This window comes from Saimiri boliviensis, chromosome 2 (assembly GCF_048565385.1).
Source record: "Saimiri boliviensis isolate mSaiBol1 chromosome 2, mSaiBol1.pri, whole genome shotgun sequence".
In the NCBI taxonomy this organism is placed as follows: domain Eukaryota; kingdom Metazoa; phylum Chordata; class Mammalia; order Primates; family Cebidae; genus Saimiri; species Saimiri boliviensis.
Genome location: NC_133450.1, coordinates 44044737 through 44062798, shown reverse-complemented (window position 1 = coordinate 44062798; position 18062 = coordinate 44044737). Strand labels below are relative to the sequence as shown.

General features: G+C 39.7%; 1 protein-coding gene across 1 annotated transcript in view; it reads right to left on the bottom strand.

Moving 5' to 3' along the window:
- Nucleotides 1–18062, bottom strand: part of CCDC175 (coiled-coil domain containing 175) — an 83898-nt gene that overhangs the window by 49974 nt on the left and 15862 nt on the right. Inside the window, exons 2-5 of the mRNA XM_003924389.3 lie at nucleotides 17030–17115; nucleotides 14923–15034; nucleotides 6583–6718; nucleotides 3363–3591 (exon numbers count right to left, since the gene is read on the bottom strand). Of these exons, the coding sequence (XP_003924438.2) occupies nucleotides 3363–3591; nucleotides 6583–6718; nucleotides 14923–15034; nucleotides 17030–17115 (563 nt within the window). The remainder of the gene's footprint in view (nucleotides 1–3362; nucleotides 3592–6582; nucleotides 6719–14922; nucleotides 15035–17029; nucleotides 17116–18062) is intronic.

Below are 18062 nucleotides of genomic sequence, written 5' to 3'. Positions count from 1 at the left end.
CAGCTGCTTCACCCAAAGTGGCTACTCTGAATAAATATGATCATTACCAATTATCACTGTGCCAGGGCACAGATGCATATGAATGAAACTTCATGATTAATACATGTTGCTGAAAATTGAAAATCTGGCTCAGAGGTGGTTCATGCCTCTAATCCCAGCATATTAGGAGGCTGAGGTAGGAACACATCTTGAAGCCATGAGTTCAAGACTAGCCTGGGCAACATAACGAGACCCAGTCTCCACAAAAAATTAAAAAATTATCCCATCATGGTGGTATATGCCTGAAAGAAAGGAAATTGAAAAATTTGCATTCATACTTTGGCTGAAGCTTCTCCCAAGGTCTTGCAATCATAGAAATAATATTGGCAACTACTACTTTGTTTGGTGTTGTGGGGAACATTATAGGTTGAAGATTCTCCGACACCTGTAATAGTTTTTCCTTTCTCATAGGAAGGAAAAGAATAGGCTGTGACCACGGCCTATGATGTGTCCTTAGTAAACACTGGTGGTCGATTCTTTAATATCCATCCACCTCAGCTGTTCTAACCCACTGGACATGACATTCCCTTACAACGCATTGTTGTTCCAGGGATGGGCACTCTTTTTTTTTTTTTTTTTTTTTTTTTTTTTTTTTCAGCTGGAGTCTCTCTGTTGTCACCCAAGCTGGAATGCAATGGTATCATCTCGGCTCACTGCAACCTCTGCCTCTGGGGTTCCAGCAATTCTCCTGCCTTAGCCTCCCGAGTAGCTGGGATTATAGGTGCCTGCCACCACATGGGTAATTTTTGTATTTTTAGTAGAGATGGGGTTTCATCATGTTGGCCAGGCTAGTCTTGAACTCCTGATCTCAGGTGATCCACTGGCCTTGGTCTCCCAAAGTGCTGGGATCACAGTTGTGAGTCACTGCACCAGGCTGATGGGCACTATTTTAACCTGGCCAGGTCATAGGGTCCAATTGTCACTGGCAGCCATGTTGTGACCATGAGGGAAACCAGCCTTAGGATGAAGGGTGAAGGAAAGAAGAGAGGACCCACTGCCTTAACTAAAGGCTGCCCCACCTCAGGAATTCTTAAACTGTGAGATAATAAGGGCCCTTACTGTTTAAGCCAGTATGAGTCAGGGTTTCTGCATTTTTCATCTGAAAGCATCCTAACTGGTACCCTTTCCCTGGGAGATGGAGCAGGAGTAGGCAAACAACCCATGGGCCAAAATCCAGTACCACCTGTTTATGAAAAGCAATTCTCATTCATGTAGGTTCTATTTGTGGCTACTTTTGTGCTCAAATGGCAGAGTTGAGTAGCTGTAACAGAGACTGCATGCCTTGCAAAATGCAGATTGGATCCCATCCTTGACTGAATGTTTTGGTCCCAGGAGAAGCAAAGAAAAGTGACAGGGTTCCCCAGGTCTCCACTCCTCCACCACCCTGGAAGTCCTTACCCAGTTATGCCCACACAGACACACCCCACTCTTTGCCCCATAACTTAAGTGAGCCATACCAGGTATGGGTTCTGGACTGATCAGAGAGAACAGAATCCCGCTTTCAGTGTTCCTCATCATTGTCAACAGGAAACGAAAAAGTAAATCCCTTTTGATCCTTGTTGTCCTGAAACTTCCTTTTCATTGTGGTAACAATAAATCCAAGTAAGGTCTAGGTCAGTGAGAGGAACCCTATCCTATTTTTGAGATACAGATTTCAGTTGATTCAAGTACTGCAGCCCAAGCTAACAGATGGTTTCAATCTCAAGAAAGGATCAAGGAGCTTGGCTTTTATAATTTATGTTTAGAAGCTGCAGACTGCCCAAAGAAATCTGCTCTGATGTGAATGTGTACCCCTAAATCCATGTTAAAACTTAACTGCCAATGTGATAGTATTAAGAGGCAGGGCTTTTAGGAGGCAATTAAGTTATGAGGGCAGAACCTTCATGAATGGGATTAGTAACCTTATAAAAGGATGGGAAGGCATTTAGCTAGGTCTTTCTTTCTTTCTTTCTTTTTTTTTTTTTTTTTTTTTTTTGCCTTCTTCCATGTGAAGACACAGTGTTTGTTCCCTCTGGAGGAGGCATTGCTTAAGGCATTATATTAGGAGGAGAGACTGGCCTCTCATCAGACATTGAACCTGCTGGCACCTTGATCTGGGATCTCCTGAGCTGTGAGAAATTTCTGTTATTTACAAACTATCCAGTTTCAGTTATTTTGTTATAGCAGTTCAAATGGACTGAGTTAGACTCCTTGCCAGCTACTTTACAATGTCCCTCTTACAAGGATGATTAGGGTGAAGCTCTCTGTACTCAGGAAGAATAGTACATAGCTTCAGTGTAAAATGATTTTTGAAGAGGTAGGAACTTTTAAGGATAAAGAAGCCCAGACTTGATTGGAATTTTCAAATAGCCCAAATCTTATCATGGAATCAATTGCCATAAGAATCAGTTACTGCCAGATTTTAATGCTTTAAATTTTGATTAAGACTCAAGAAAAGCAATTTAATAAATATTCCCTCCCTCCTCCTCCCCCTCCCCATCCCCCTTCCCTCCCTTCTCCTTTCCTTCCTTCCTTCCTTCCTTCCTTCCTCCCTCCCTTCCTTCCTTCTGTCCTCTTTCTAACATAGCAGTCAGTATTGCAAGTCCAAGTCCAGTTTCCTACATTTATAACCTGAGGTTATGCCAATTCCCATCATGGATAGGGCAGCATCATTAGCTGGGCTTCTCTAGTGCAGAAGGAGAATGAAGACTGTTGCTGGGAACACCTAACATGCAGACAGCCCACCTCTCCTGAGTCAACCAGAGCAGGACAAGGAAGAAACAAACATAACCGGTCTGATGCTGAATTTTAATTAACATGGCATAGCAGGGAGTTCAGCCCCTGCAGTGGCAGAAAAAGATGCAGTAGCTATTCCTGCCCCACCCTCACAAAATTGCTGGTCTCAAAACATTGTTTTCTCTTTACGGCCCTCAGTTCTGCCCAGCCCCTCTGCAGGCCACTGCTCTCTCTGATTCATTTATCAGGAGCAACAGGGCTGATAAATGTCTGAACACCCTGGTCCTGTCCATACAGACAGTCTCAGGATTACCAAAGGCAACTGGATAAGATGGTAGCCTATTCCTTGTCCCTATGGCTGCGTATAAGCAAGGGGACACCCCAGTGTTACAAATCCTGTCACTTATATTCATCCCATGAACTGAGATGCGCCACCCATCAATATCTTCCCCCAGAGGGGAAGTATCCTTGAGTTTCCCACTTATCCCATTTTCCCAGTGTTCACAGAAGATACCACAGAGGCTGCTTGCTAGCCTTGAGGACAAATAAATTATTTCCCATTTCCTGCCCCAGATTCTGTATTTTAAAGAATAAGTCATGTCACTTACTTGTGCAGCCAACTCTTGTTTTCTTATTAGATATTCTGCCCTTTCTTTTTCCATTAGCTCTTCTGCCTCTTTAATAATTTTTTTTTGCAACGCTATGTCTTCTCTCTTCAAGTTTATTTCAGTATAAGTCTCATTTATGTAAACAGTGGTGGTGGCTTTTTTCTCCATAGTTTGGTTGAGTGACAGAATAAATCTCGCATGCTTCCTTGCTAGCTCTTCCTGTTTCTCCCTGGGAGGAAAGAATTGCTCACAGAGTGAGAAGCACAGCTCCTAAGAAAGGAATAAAGTCTCTGTGGTGAGATGAATCCTCAGCAGAGGAAAACTGTCAAGAATACTTATTTTATGACTGTGTTTATGATTTTCTAAGCTTGGCTGAAGGCCAAGCGCAGTGGCTCATGCCTGTAATCACAGCATTTTGGGAGGCCAAGGCAGGCAGATCACCTGAGAGGTCAGGAGTTTGAGACCAGCCTGGCCAACATGCTGAAACCTTATCTCTACTAAAAATACAAAAATTTGACAGGCATGGTGGTGTGCATCTGTAATCTCAGCTACTCAGGGGGCTGAGGCAGGAGAATCACTTGAACCCAGAAGGCAGACGTTGCAGTGAGTCAAGATCATGCCACTGAACTCCAGCCTGGTTGACAGAATGAGACTCTGTCTCAAATTAAAAAAAAAAAAAAAAGTTAGAGATGAGGACAGCAGGAAACAAGCATCAACCATGCAACTTACCACTTTAGAATGTCATGTGGCCCTGCCTTACCTCACCAGTCCCTACATGCCAGGTGGTAACCACAGAATTTTGGGGGTTAAAATATGCAATGACTCAAAAATAGTTTTGAACAGGTAAATGGGATCTGGCCAGATGAGTGTCTTGATAAGTAATGTCATCATATCTATCTCATCATCCTGAGATATGCAGTTAAGCCAAAGAAAAAGAAACATCTCATCACATCTCCAGCCACCTTGGGTGCTACAGCCCTTCAGGCAGGGCCCAACAGAAAGCTCACCTTCCTCTGGACAGAAATCAGGGAAAGAAAAGAGTCTATCTTTACTGTTTGGAGGATGCTTGAAACCTAATTTGGGCCCTCTTAGCTTCTCCCAGCTGGAGCCAAAGCTGAGCTCAATAGGAGTCATTAACCTCACACATCCATTGCTGGCCAGTGTCCATCTGAGGAAGACCTTAAGATTGTGAGAAATGTCTACCTTGAGGCTAACAATAAAAGATTTACAAAAGGGACAATCGGTGTTATGTCTCTATTTTTCCTTTTTAAAAGCTCCTGCAATGTAAAGACCCTTTTCCTTTGGCTAGTCCTCAGGACTAGTGACTTTTAAAAAAACTGTGTTTGAAGGCTCAGGAAAGTAAAAGCAGGCTGTTGGGAAGTTTGCTTCCAGAGGTCAAACCCCACAAAAGAAAGGAATAAAGAGAAGCCTAGTTGAGAGGCTCAGTAGATGGTCAAATAACAGGGGCTTTGTGGATGCAGTAGAGGAAGGCTTCTAAGAATGAATCAACCTGAGGACTGTGGAGCCTCTGGGAAACAAAGCAAAATAAGTGAACTCAAAAAACCTCACTAGGTGTGCTGTGATGGGCTGAGAAGAAAAGAACACTTACAAACGCAGTGTGGGGCCTCAGGAAGGCACATTCAAACAGCTGCTCTGTCTGTATCTAGTTTTTGAAAATTGCCCAGGGCAGGAGACACATCCACCACCTGTCAGAGCTTGTGGACACTTTGATATGCATTTTTCCTTGAAAAATTGATGCAACAAATGATTGTAGCTTGATGATGCCAAGACAACTGGCACCATCTTGTTTGTTATGGCCTTTCTATAAAGATTTGTCTAGAGCAGTGGATCCCCCAATGTGGTCAGGACCAGCAGCAGCAGCTTCACCTGAGAATTTGTCAGGAATGCAAATTCTTGTCCCCATGCCACTCCTCCCAGATCTATTAAATCAGAAATTTTGGAAGCAAGTAACAGTAATTTGTTTTAATTGCAAACAGTAGTTGCTGCTGGGTTTTAACAAGCCCTCCAGGTGATTCTGATGCAAGCTCAAGTTTGAGAATCATTGGTCTATAGGAATGTGATGTTGGGACCAGTTGATATAAATATCTAGCCTGGGTATTATTTTTCTTGTTATTAGTTTAGGAACAGATAGTCTAGTTTATGTAGCAGGCTCTGGCCATTATGGCTAGCGTGCACCATGCACAAATCTGCATTGTGAATCCCCAACAGGGATTAGAGTATCTGGTATTTCTCAAATTTATGTAATCATAAACTTTCTCTTTCATGGAGAATCTCCCAGCACAGGTGTTCTGAGAGCTTGGTTTGAAATCCATGTCCCTGGGCTTTGAGATCTCTACCTGATTTCTGTTGATTTGATATATGGGGTACCAGGTAACCCTCTGATTATTTTAGCTTCCCAAGAAGACTTTTTCCCCTATGATAGGGCTCTTTGTGAACATTTGTCACCCTGGAAACTAACATGCTGATACTTATGACATTTATTAAAATTCATCAAATTTTCTCATGGGGTGAGTAATTCTTCAACGGGTTCTTTCTTTCAGAATATATCTCTTCCTTTCATGAGCTACCAAAGTTAAGAGTTGTGATCCCCATTTCACAGACGGAAAAAATGAGGCTCACTAAGGGGTGTCAGATCCTGAGCTACAGGCAGTTTCATATAGTGTCCCATTTAATTACAGATAAAATCTGGAACCTTGTCCTGGGAACTAGCCCCATCCTCAGTCCTCCAGTGGATTACAAATATGACTAAATATCTTCAATGAACTGAAATAGATACAATAGGTCTGGTTTGATATTAGATTTACAATATAATCCCTGCCAGATTTCTTACTTTGGTGGCACGGGTTTGTAAACTTAATTCTATGAAAATGGAAACGAAACCCACTGTGTGTCTAACTTTGGGGGTAGCATCAGAGGTAGTGTGTGATTTATAAACAGTAGTTGGCTGCTGGGAAGCTGGACTGCCTTTGAAATATTATAGTCTCCCGGCTGCTGTGGTTGAAGATTTTCTGCTCTCCTCCTCAGTCCTCTGCATCCATCACCTTCCCTACCCTATCAGCCTGGGTCATCTCCTACAACCCATTTTCACCTCTCAACTTGCCCTGCCCAGTTCAGATCAGAGAGTAAAACCCTTCTGACAATCTTCCCATTCCAGTCACAGACCCATTCTCCCTCAAGTACTGAATATAAGAATACCTACCCCAGAGTTTCATTATATTTTGTCAGGTCAGTTATTTTCTTCTTCAGAAGCTCTATTTCTTTCTCTGTCCTTGTAATTCTCATTTTTATTGTATTTATCTCAAAAAGATTTAATCTGCGAGCATCTCTGACACATTCTTCAAAGTAAGTGGAAATGTTACTACATTATTTAAGGAAGAGCACAATTACAGACACCGAATTTTCAAATCCTGAAAAAAAGTCTTTCTTTGAAATATTCTTTTTATAATGTTTTTTATCAGGCACCTCTTACTCCCTTGGTCCCTCTCAATCTTACCTACTAATTATTTCTCTTATTTCTGCTGGTGCTATGGGGATCACCTTTCTGTGGCCTTGGATCATGTTCAGACAGGTGCAGTCTGATAGTGCCTGTGATTCCACACACTTCTCACCTCCTGCTTAGGACTTCTATAATTTCTACCATGAGGCTTCTTTATGCACCCACACCCATGCATGTATAACCCAGAAGTATAAGAGGTAGGGCAAGCATCAGACCAATGACAGACAGGAGCCAGTGCATAAATATTTCTCCCTCTCTCACACTGATAGATGGTCCTGAAAAGAAATAACACTGGGTCTTGGGGGCTTCTTCTCATAATTAATTAGCTCCACTTAGCAGCAGCCACCATCATAATACACCACGTATTATCTCTTCCTTGTCCCCTGCTTTGGTCTCCTTATCTCATCCTCCTCTTTGGATTATTCTCTCTAATAAAATAATAATGCAAAAGCCATTAACTAAGGCTCTGCTTTTTGGGGAATCCCATGTATTAAAGAATAATTATTCATCCACAAATAACAAGTCAGTGTAACCACATATGACTTCAAAGGATTATCTCAGTGCATGACAGATGGTCAATATGCATGAATTTTTGAACACTGATGTTTAGAAAGGTGCTGGACTACTCATTTCTACATAACAAATTCCCTAGAAACTAGCTGGTAGCTCTCCTGAGAGAGCTAGGATATTTTTTCTTTCTAGGCTACTAGTTAAATTGCTTATTGCAGAAGGTCTTCTCAAACTTTGTGTCTCAAATATGCACATACATCAGCTGGAGATCTTGTTAAAATGCAGCTTCGGATACAGTTGGTTTAGGATGGGCCCAGAGATTCTGTATTTTCTCACAAGTTCTTACATGTTGTTTATGCTGCTGATGCAAAGGCCACACTTTGAATAGCAAGGACTTATGACATAAGGCCAACTAGTTAAATTACTTGGTTAAGCATTTAGCATGTATCAAAGACCTTATAAGCTATTACGATATTTTCCCCCTTCTAAAATATTTTTTTCTGATTATAAAAGCAACCCAATCTAGAAAATAAGGAACAGCTTACATGCAAGGATACACAAAGGCTCAAAATAAAGGGATGGGGGAAGATCTACCAAGCAAATGGAGAGCAAAAAAAGGCAGGAGTAGCAATTCTCATCTCTGATAAAATAGACTTTAAAGCAACAAAGATCAAAAGAGACAAAGAAGGACATTACATAATGGTAAAAGGATCACTGCAACAAGAAGAGCTAACGATCCTAAATATATACGCACCCAATACAGGAGCACCCAGATACATAAGGCAAGTTCTTAATGACTTACAAAGAGACTTAGACTCCCACACAATAATAGTGGGAGACTTTAACACCCCATTGTCAATATTAGACAGATCAACCAGACAGAAAATCAACAAGGATATCCAGGACCTGAATAAAGACCTGGAACAAGCAAACCTAATAGACATTTACAGAACTCTCCACCCCAAATCCACAGAATATACATTCTTCTCAGCACCACATCACACCTACTCTAAAATTGACCACATAATTGGCAATAAATCACTCCTCAGCAAATGCAAAAGAACAGAAATCATAACAAACAGTCTCTCAGACCACAGTGCAATCGAGTTAGAACTCAGAATGCAGAAACTAACTCAGAACCGCACAGCTTCATGGAAACTGAACAACTTGCTCTTGAATGTTGACTGGATAAACAATGAAATGAAGGCAGAAATAAAGATGTTCTTCGAAACCAATGAGAACGAAGACACAACATACCAGAATCTCTGGGACACATTTAAAGCAGTCTCCAGAGGAAAATAAATAGCAATGAGTGCCCACATGAGAAGAAAGGAGAGATCTAAAATTGACACCCTATCATCAAAATTGAAAGAGCTAGAGGAGCAAGATCAAAAAAACTCAAAACCTAGCAGAAGACAGGAAATAACTAAGATCAGAGCAGAACTGAAGGAAATAGAGACACAAAAAACTCTTCAAAAAATCAATAAATCCAGGAGCTGGTTTTTTGAAAAGATCAACAAAATAGACAGACCACTAACCAGATTAATAAAAAAGAAAAGAGAGAATAACCAAATTGATGCAATAAAAAACGATAAAGGTGATATCACCACAGATTCCACAGAAATCCAAACCATCATCAGAGATTATTACAAACAACTCTATGCACATAAACTAGTAAACCTGGAAGAAATGGATAAATTCCTGGACACCTGCAACCTCCCAAGCCTAAACCTGGAAGAAGCCGAAACCCTGAATAGACCAATAACATGGTCTGAAGTCGAGGCAGCAATAAAGAGCCTACCACCCAAAAAAAGCCCAGGTCCAGATGGGTTCACAGCTGAATTCTACCAGACATACAAGGAGGAGCTGATACCATTCCTTCTGAAACTATTCCAGACAATCCAAAAAGAGGGAATCCTTCCCAAATCATTTTACGAGACAAACATCATACTGATACCAAAACCCGGCAGAGACTCAACAAGAAAAGAAAATTTCAGGCCAATAACCATGATGAACATAGATGCAAAAATCTTCAATAAAATACTGGCAAACCGATTGCAACAGCATATCAAAAAGCTCATCCACCAGGATCAAGTAGGATTCATCCCGGGGATGCAAGGCTGGTTCAACATACGCAAGTCCATAAACGTAATCCACCACATAAACAGAACCAAAGACAAAAACCACATGATTATCTCGATTGATGCAGAGAAGGCTTTTGACAAAATTCAACAACCCTTTATGCTAAAAACCCTCAATAAACTCGGTATTGACGGAACGTATCTCAGAACAATAAAAGCTATTTACGACAAACCAACAGCCAATATCATACTGAATGGGCAAAAACTGGAAGCATTCCCTTTGAAATCTGGCACTAGACAAGGATGCCCTCTCTCACCACTCCTATTCAATATAGTACTGGAAGTTCTAGCCAGAGCAATCAGGCAAGAAAAAGAAATAAAGGGTATCCAAATTGGAAAGGAGGAAATCAAATTGTCTCTATTTGCAGATGACATGATTGTATATCTGGAAGACCCCATCATCTCAGCCCAAAATCTCCTGAAACTGATAAACAACTTCAGCAAAGTCTCAGGATACAAAATCAACGTGCAAAAATCACAAGCATTCCTATACACCAGTAATAGACTTCAAGAGAGCCAAATCAAGAACGAACTGCCATTCACAATTGCTACAAAGAGAATAAAGTACCTAGGAATACAACTAACAAGGAACGTAAAGGACCTCTTCAAGGAGAACTACAAGCCATTGCTCAACGAAATAAGAGAGGATACAAACAGATGGAGAAACATTCCATGTTCATGGTTAGGAAGAATCAACATCGTGAAAATGGCCATACTGCCCAAAGTAATTTACAGATTCAACGCTATTCCCATCAAGCTACCAATGACCTTCTTCACAGAACTGGAAAAAAACACCTTAAACTTCATATGGAACCAAAAGAGAGCCCGCATAGCCAAGTCAATTCTAAGCAAAAAGAACAAAGCAGGAGGCATCACACTACTGGACTTCAAACTATACTACAAGGCTACAGTAATCAAAACAGCATGGTACTGGTACCAAAACAGAGATATAGACCAATGGAACAGAACAGAGGCCTCAGAGGAAATACAACATACCCACAACCATCTGATCTTCGACAAACCTGACAAAAACAAGCAATGGGGAAAGGATTCCCTGTTTAATAAATGGTGTTGGGAAAACTGGCTAGCCATGTGCAGAAAGCAGAAACAGGACCCCTTCCTGACACCTTACACCAAAATTAACTCCAGATGGATTAAAGACTTAAACATCAGACCTAATACCATAAAAACCTTACAAGAAAATCTAGGCAAAACCATTCAGGACATAGGTGTAGGCAAGGACTTCATGACCAAAATGCCAAAAGCAATGGCAACAAAAGCCAAAATAGACAAATGGGACCTAATCAAACTCCACAGCTTCTGCACGGCAAAAGAAACAGTCAGTAGAGTGAATCGGCAACCAACAGAATGGGAAAAAATTTTTGCAGTCTACCCATCTGACAAGGGGCTGATATCCAGAATTTACAAAGAACTAAAGCAGATCTACAAGAAAAAAACAAACAAGCCCATTCAAAAATGGGCAAAGGATATGAACAGATACTTCACAAAAGAAGACATACGGGAGGCCAACAAACATATGAAAAAATGCTCATCATCACTGGTCATCAGAGAAATGCAAATCAAAACCACATTGAGATACCGTCTCACACCAGTTAGAATGGCGATCATTAAAAAATCGGGAAACAACAGATGCTGGAGAGGATGTGGAGAAATAGGAACACTTTTACACTGTTGGTGGGAATGTAAATTAATTCAACCATTGTGGAAGACAGTGTGGCGATTCCTCAAGGACCTAAAAATAGAAATCCCATTTGACCCAGCAATCCCATTACTGGGTATATATCCAAAGGATTATAAATCATTCTACTACAAGGACACATGCACACGAATGTTCATTGCAGCACTGTTTACAATAGCAAAGACCTGGAACAAACCCAAATGCCCAACGATGACAGACTGGATAGGGAAAATGTGGTACATATACACCATGGAATATTATGCAGCCATCAAAAACGATGAGTTCACGTCCTTTATAGGGACATGGATGAACCTGGAAACCATTATTCTCAGCAAACTGACACAAGAGCAGAAAATCAAACACCGTATATTCTCGCTCATAGGCGGGTGTTGAACAATGAGAACACATGGACACAGGGAGGGGAGCACTACACACTGGGATCCGTTGGGGGGAAATGGGGGAGGGGCAGGGGGTGGGGAGGTGGGAAGAGATAGCATGGGGAGAAATGACAGATACAGGTGAGCGGACGGAAGGAAGCAAAGCACACTGCCATGTGTGTACCTATGCAACAATCTTGCATGTTCATCACATGTACCCCAAAACCTAAAATGCAATAAAAAAAAAAAGACTTAAAAAAAAAAGAAAATAAGGAACAGCAAACAAAGGAAAAAAAAACACTCTTAATTCTACCTTTGGTGCATTTTCTTCTAAATCTGATTTTCTTTCTCTGCACATATAGTTTGTTGTATTTTCCCTGTCAAACTAGATTAACACCAAGCATATTGTTTTAAACTCACTCTATCAGTCAGGGTCCAATTAGGAGATAGAAATCTCACAGTAAATTGAAAAGGGAAAATTTAATAGAATAAATTATTAACTACAACCCAGGATTAGAGTAATTAGAGGATTAGGGAATGGGTGGTAAGAAGTGAGGAGAACTTGAAAGCATTCAGAAATAGCAAACATAAGGAGTAGCCACCATCCCTAGGGCTGAGATACAGTGCTCGAGGAAACAGCACCTCGAGACCTGGGATCTAGGCCTCATTAGAAGGCAGAGAAGTTCCTGAAATGCTGGGCTGATGGGACTCACTGGAAATCTGCTCTCTGGGGTGTTAGGGGCACTTGCCCACAGAAAGATGACATACAGAACTCACTGCAAAACTACCCAAGAGGGTGCCAGAGAAGCTCTTCACGGAGAGGTGTCTCATTGGTGGCTGAAGCTACCCCATGAGTATCAGGGAAGCTGCTGGGCACTGTAGACTGCTGGATGCTGCAGGACCACGGCCTGGAGAAGCTGCACACACTGCAAGAGTCAGCCAAGCTGGGCACACTGGAACCAGGAAGAGAACCACTTCCTCCTCCAGATCTCTCCTATGCCCTCTGCTGACACAGTTTAACATTGTGCCATCTGGTAAAGGGGAAAATTTAAATGGCTAACTGGAAAATCTACTTTTATTTTTTTACTTATTAAGACCACTCTTTTTAGGTTGGGGTCTCTGGCAAACAGATTTTAAAATGTGTGTGGAGAGCACTGATTGTGTAGTGCTCTGAGGAACATCTCTTTGGAGGAAATAAAAGGCTGGGCAGAGGAGGAGATAAGATTGTGATGAGCTTTGGAGCTGTGATGATGCTCTAGAGTTGTTCTACATTGAGGCAAGGGAGCCAGGCCTTCGTACCCTCATAGTGAACAATCATCAATGTGGGTGGCAGGCATGAAGAGAGAACATAACTTGGGGTGAAGCTTCCCTGTTTATTATTATTATTATTATTGAGACGAAGTCTCACTCTGTTGCCCAAGCTGGAGTGCGGTGGCGTGACCTTGGCTCACTGCAACCTCTGCCTCCCAGGTTCAAGCGATTAGCCTGTCTCAGCCTCCCAAGTAGCTAGGCTATAGGCATGTGCCACCATGCCCAGCTTTTTTTTTTTCTTTTTTTGTATTTTTAGTAGAGATGGGGTTTCACTATGTTGGCCAGGCTGTTCTCAAACTCCTGACCTAGTGATCTGCCCGCCTCGGCCTCCCAAAGTGCTGAAATTACAGGCGTGAGCCACCACGTCTGGCCCCTTCTCCCTTTTGTTGAAGGTAATCCCTGGATAACTCAGCTGTGAGCCTCAGCCAACATTCCTGGCATCTGGAGAAATGAAGTTGGACCCTTAACTTACCCCAATACAAAATTTACCCCTCCCCCCCACCAAAAAAAGACTGAAGACCCAAACATAAGATCTTAAACTATAACACTCTTAGAGGAAAACACAGGGAAAATCTTCATGGCGCTGAATTTGGCAATGGAGTTTTGGATATGCTACCAAAAGCACAGGCAACAAAAGAAAAAAGAGATAAATTAGATTGCATCAAAATCTAAAACTTTTGTGCATCAAAGGTCACTATCAACAGAGTGAAAAGGCAATCCACGGAATGGGAAAAAATATTGCAAATAGTGTATCTAATCAGTGGTTAACATTCAGAGTACATAAAGAACTCCTACAACTCAGCAACAACAAAGAAAACCAACCTGATTAAAAGATGGGTGAAGGACCTGAATAGATACTTCTCCAAAAAAGATTTACCAATGGCCAATAGCACACGAAAAGAAGCTCAACATCACTAATCATTGGGGAAATGCAAATCAAATCACAATGAGATCCCATTTCACAGCCATCAGGATAGCAATCAGATAAAACAAAAACAAAACCATCTGAAAAATAACAAGCACTGGCAAGGATGTAGAGATAACTGGAACCCTTGTGGATTGTTGGTGGCAACATAAAATGGTGCAGCCACTGTTGAAAACAGCAAAGCAGACCTTCAAAATATTGAATATATAACTCTGTAAGATCTGACCCCAATAAAAAAAAATTGAATGTAGAATTACCATACAATCTAGCAATTCCACTTATGCATAAATAACAACAACAACAACAAAAACTGAAAGCAAGGACTTGGATACAGGTGGAGTATCCCTAATCCCAAAATCTGAAAACTGAAATGCTCCAAAGAACATTTCCTTTGAGCATAATTTTGGAAATGCTTCAAAACTCCAAAAAAAAAAAAAAATCAGAAATCAGAAACACTTCTAGTCACAACTGTTTTGGATAAGGGATGCTCGACCCATACTTGAATACCCATGTTCTTAACAGCATTATTCACAACAGCTAAAAGATGGGAGCAACCCAAGTGACAATCTGCAGATAAATAAATAAGCAAGATGTGATAGATACAAACAATGGACTATTATTCAGCCATAAAAAGAAAGGCAGTTCTGACACATACAACAGTATGAATAAACTTTGAAGACATTATGCTAAGTGAAGGAGGCCAGTCATGAAGACAAATATTACATGATACTACTTATATGAGGTAACTAGAGTATCCAAAACTCAGACAGAAAGTAGAAGGATGGTTTAGGCCAGTCAAGTTGCCTAATTTAATTGGATAAATACCAATTTGGAATGCGCTGATCCATTTATCTACAGTCTATTTAGAAACCCAATTATATAAATTCAACTGCTACATATACTATTTCCACTTAAAATATAAGAGAAAATTATTATGGATCTTACTGTGTTTGTGTCATGTATGCTTTCTAGTTATACTTTACATGAGCAATACTTATAAAACTTATCTTGTTAAAAGGACTTAATTTTACTTTCTTATAAGATCAACTAAATTTCTACAGTTGATAACCTCAAAAGTACCTTCCAATTCCCTCTTAATGCTATAGGGAAGAGTTTCCAATAGATAGTATAGTTTGTTGAGTTCCATGCTTTCAATCTCCAAAAGATCGATTGTGGCTTTTCTCATTTCTTCCTGAAATTTTAAATTACATTTTAAAAAAGTTAAGACACTAAAACACTAAGACTGATTTCCTAAACAATGCCCTAAAAATGTTCTCAGGGGTCAAACTATAATTATGTTAAATATTTTCCTTATCTGTATCTGTTTCTTATATGCAGTTTCAATCCATTTAAAAGGGAAGACTCTAACAAAAATGGTAATATTGAGAAAAAAAGCTACTTATTAAAATATGGAAATTGCCTATAAAAATATGCTTAGATATACAGAGAACAATGGTTTTCTCTCACACACATACAAACCCAAACAAATAGGTAAAGCTGTTATTATTACTTTTAGGTGAGGCTACTTTAAGAAAGGAAATACCACTCAGAAATCAGTTAGTGGAAAGAAATAGATAAATCACCTTTTAAATAAATGGTCATAATAGCTATAGCTATTGCTATTTTATAACCTGAGAAACTGCCATTATATTTTATGAATTATAAAAAGCAGGCCATATAATTACATATATGGCATGATCACTTTTCTGTAAAAAATGAAATTCAATGCAGTCATCGCCTATATACCCTGAAAGTAGAAAGTATATTCATCAGTATTCACTGTGATTACTTTAATGTGGTCCTTTTGCTTATCTGTTTTTTTTCCAAATTTTCCAAAGTCAGTACGTATTAATTTTATAACAGTAAAAATTTATTACTTTAAAAATAAAAGAATTGATCTCTGGTTTTTTTTTTTGTTGTTGTTGTTGTTGTTTTGAGATGGAATCTCACTCTGTCACCCAGGCTGGAGTGCAGTAGGGCAATCTCAGCTCACTGCAACCTCTGCCTCCTGGGTTTAAGCAATTCTCCTGCCTCAACCTCCCAAGTTGCTAGGATTACAGGATCCTGCCACCATGCCAGGCTAATTTTTGTATTTTTAGTAGAGATAGGGTTTCGCCATGTTGGCCAGGCTGGTCTCGAACCCCTGACCTCAAGTAATCCACCCGTCGACACCTCCCAGAGTGCTGGGATTACAGGTGTGAACCACCATGCCCAGCCTGATCTCTGTTTTTTAAGAGATTTCATAGCTCAGATATTAAATGAATACAGATTAGATATTTTAGCCACAATAAATATTTTGGCCCCTTAAGATCCTAGAGAAAGACATAACTGAAAGAAGGAACCCCCGCAGGGAAAAATGTTTCCACAGTACCACAGTGCTGCACAACACACATGTCCCCTAAGTGTTTACATGTATCTATCCAAGTAGGATTATAAAGTATGATTGTGTAGTGTGTATATATATATATATATGTGTGTGTGTGTGTGTGTGTGTGTGTACATATATATGTATGTATAATTATATAAAATGTAAAGTGATGAGAGTTTTATCAGCAGTCTGTGGCTTCAAACTCATTTACAGTCATATTTCTACATTTTTAGCTATTTAATATGTAGTAGATTCTTATTCAATATTTTTAAATAAAATGAAGAGCTTCACCATTCTGACAGTGCCAAGGAAGCACTGTCAATATCATCCATGGCCAAAAAGAGATGTCTGTGACACCTCAGAGAAAAATTCTGTAAGTATTTCTTCAACGTGTCTTTGATAGAGGCCAGATAAGTGTAACTGAGTTTCACTTTGTTTTCACTAACAGTACAGTCTACTTCAGTGGAACAGATGTCAAATAATCTTTGACCAGGTATTCAAGGAACTGCTTATAGAGAACTGAGTTACTTGGCACCATGTTTGAAATTTATTACAGAGATTGTGTGTTTATTTTAAGCAATGGGTTTATGCTGTGGATGAGGGCAAGCTTTAGTTTTCTAGTTGGAAAATCAAGCAACAATCCACAGTTGATCAAACATTGTGCAAATACTTCCAAAACAGAAAAATATTTTTAAGTTCAGGGTAACTGTATTCCCTAGTCACCTACTTAATACTTTAAACAGAATTGGTACTAAATGAAAGTTTGATGAAGCAATGTGTGGAAGATAGAAGAAATAGTTCTTATAGATAACACAATACCAATTTCTTAACAGCTACGGCAACGTCCTTAAGAAAGATCTTTGCTTCTTCATTGCATTTAAAATAGTCACTTTGCAGTGATTGCTCTGAAAAAAAAATTAGAAAATAAAGATCTTTTATTTATCTATCCCAATCCTACTTAACCTTTTATAATCTAGCTCAAATGCTTACTCGGCTGGAAGTTACATCTTCAATCTCTGAATTTCTATTGTACATTACACTAATCTCTTTTGTGACTTCCTATTCCATATTATAATTTAGGTATATATTTTATGCTCCTTGAGGACAAATGTGCTGGAGGTTTACATATTAATATTTTATAATTCCCTCAGAGCAAGAAGGTGTAATGATTTTTTTCCTATGAAAAATGTTCTGCGTGTCTAGACATTATTAACAGAAAAATGAATCTGTACATAAGTACTAGGTCTGCATTGGCATGCTGATCTAGAGATCAAGTATGAAGGGAGTTCAAGGTCCTAGCTTTATCACTGACAATGACCTCAGATACATGTGAATAATTTAGGTCTTAATAACTTTAGGTCTTCTAAGAGGTTAACATTCTTCATGATAATATTTACCCAAGCATATTTGATAAGAACTGTGAAATTAACCTAGTGCATTTAAGAAGGAAAATTAAAACTATCCCAAATTAATAGTAACATTGTAACATAAATCAATATGATTATCTTGAAGAAATGGGATGATTCTAGTGAAGCACTGAAATGTTCTGCTGTTTGGCCTAAACGGTTTTTGCACTGAACAAGAAACACCCTTTCTTGGACTGTCTTACCTTAAACTTAAGTGACTTGATTACAGACAGGTTCAGCTTTCTAACTGAAAAAGTATTTTCACCTGGTCTCATCCAAGGTCATTTTCTATTAGAATCTCCTAAGCAACCTTTTACATCTAATTTTCCTTGCTTGACACAACGGGAGCCTCTTAAACACTCCCTTTCCCATTTACCTGTTTAATTCTCCAGTTTGCCGTGGCAATAGGTGGAAGAATGTTAACTTGTAAAGGAAAGGCAGGAAGA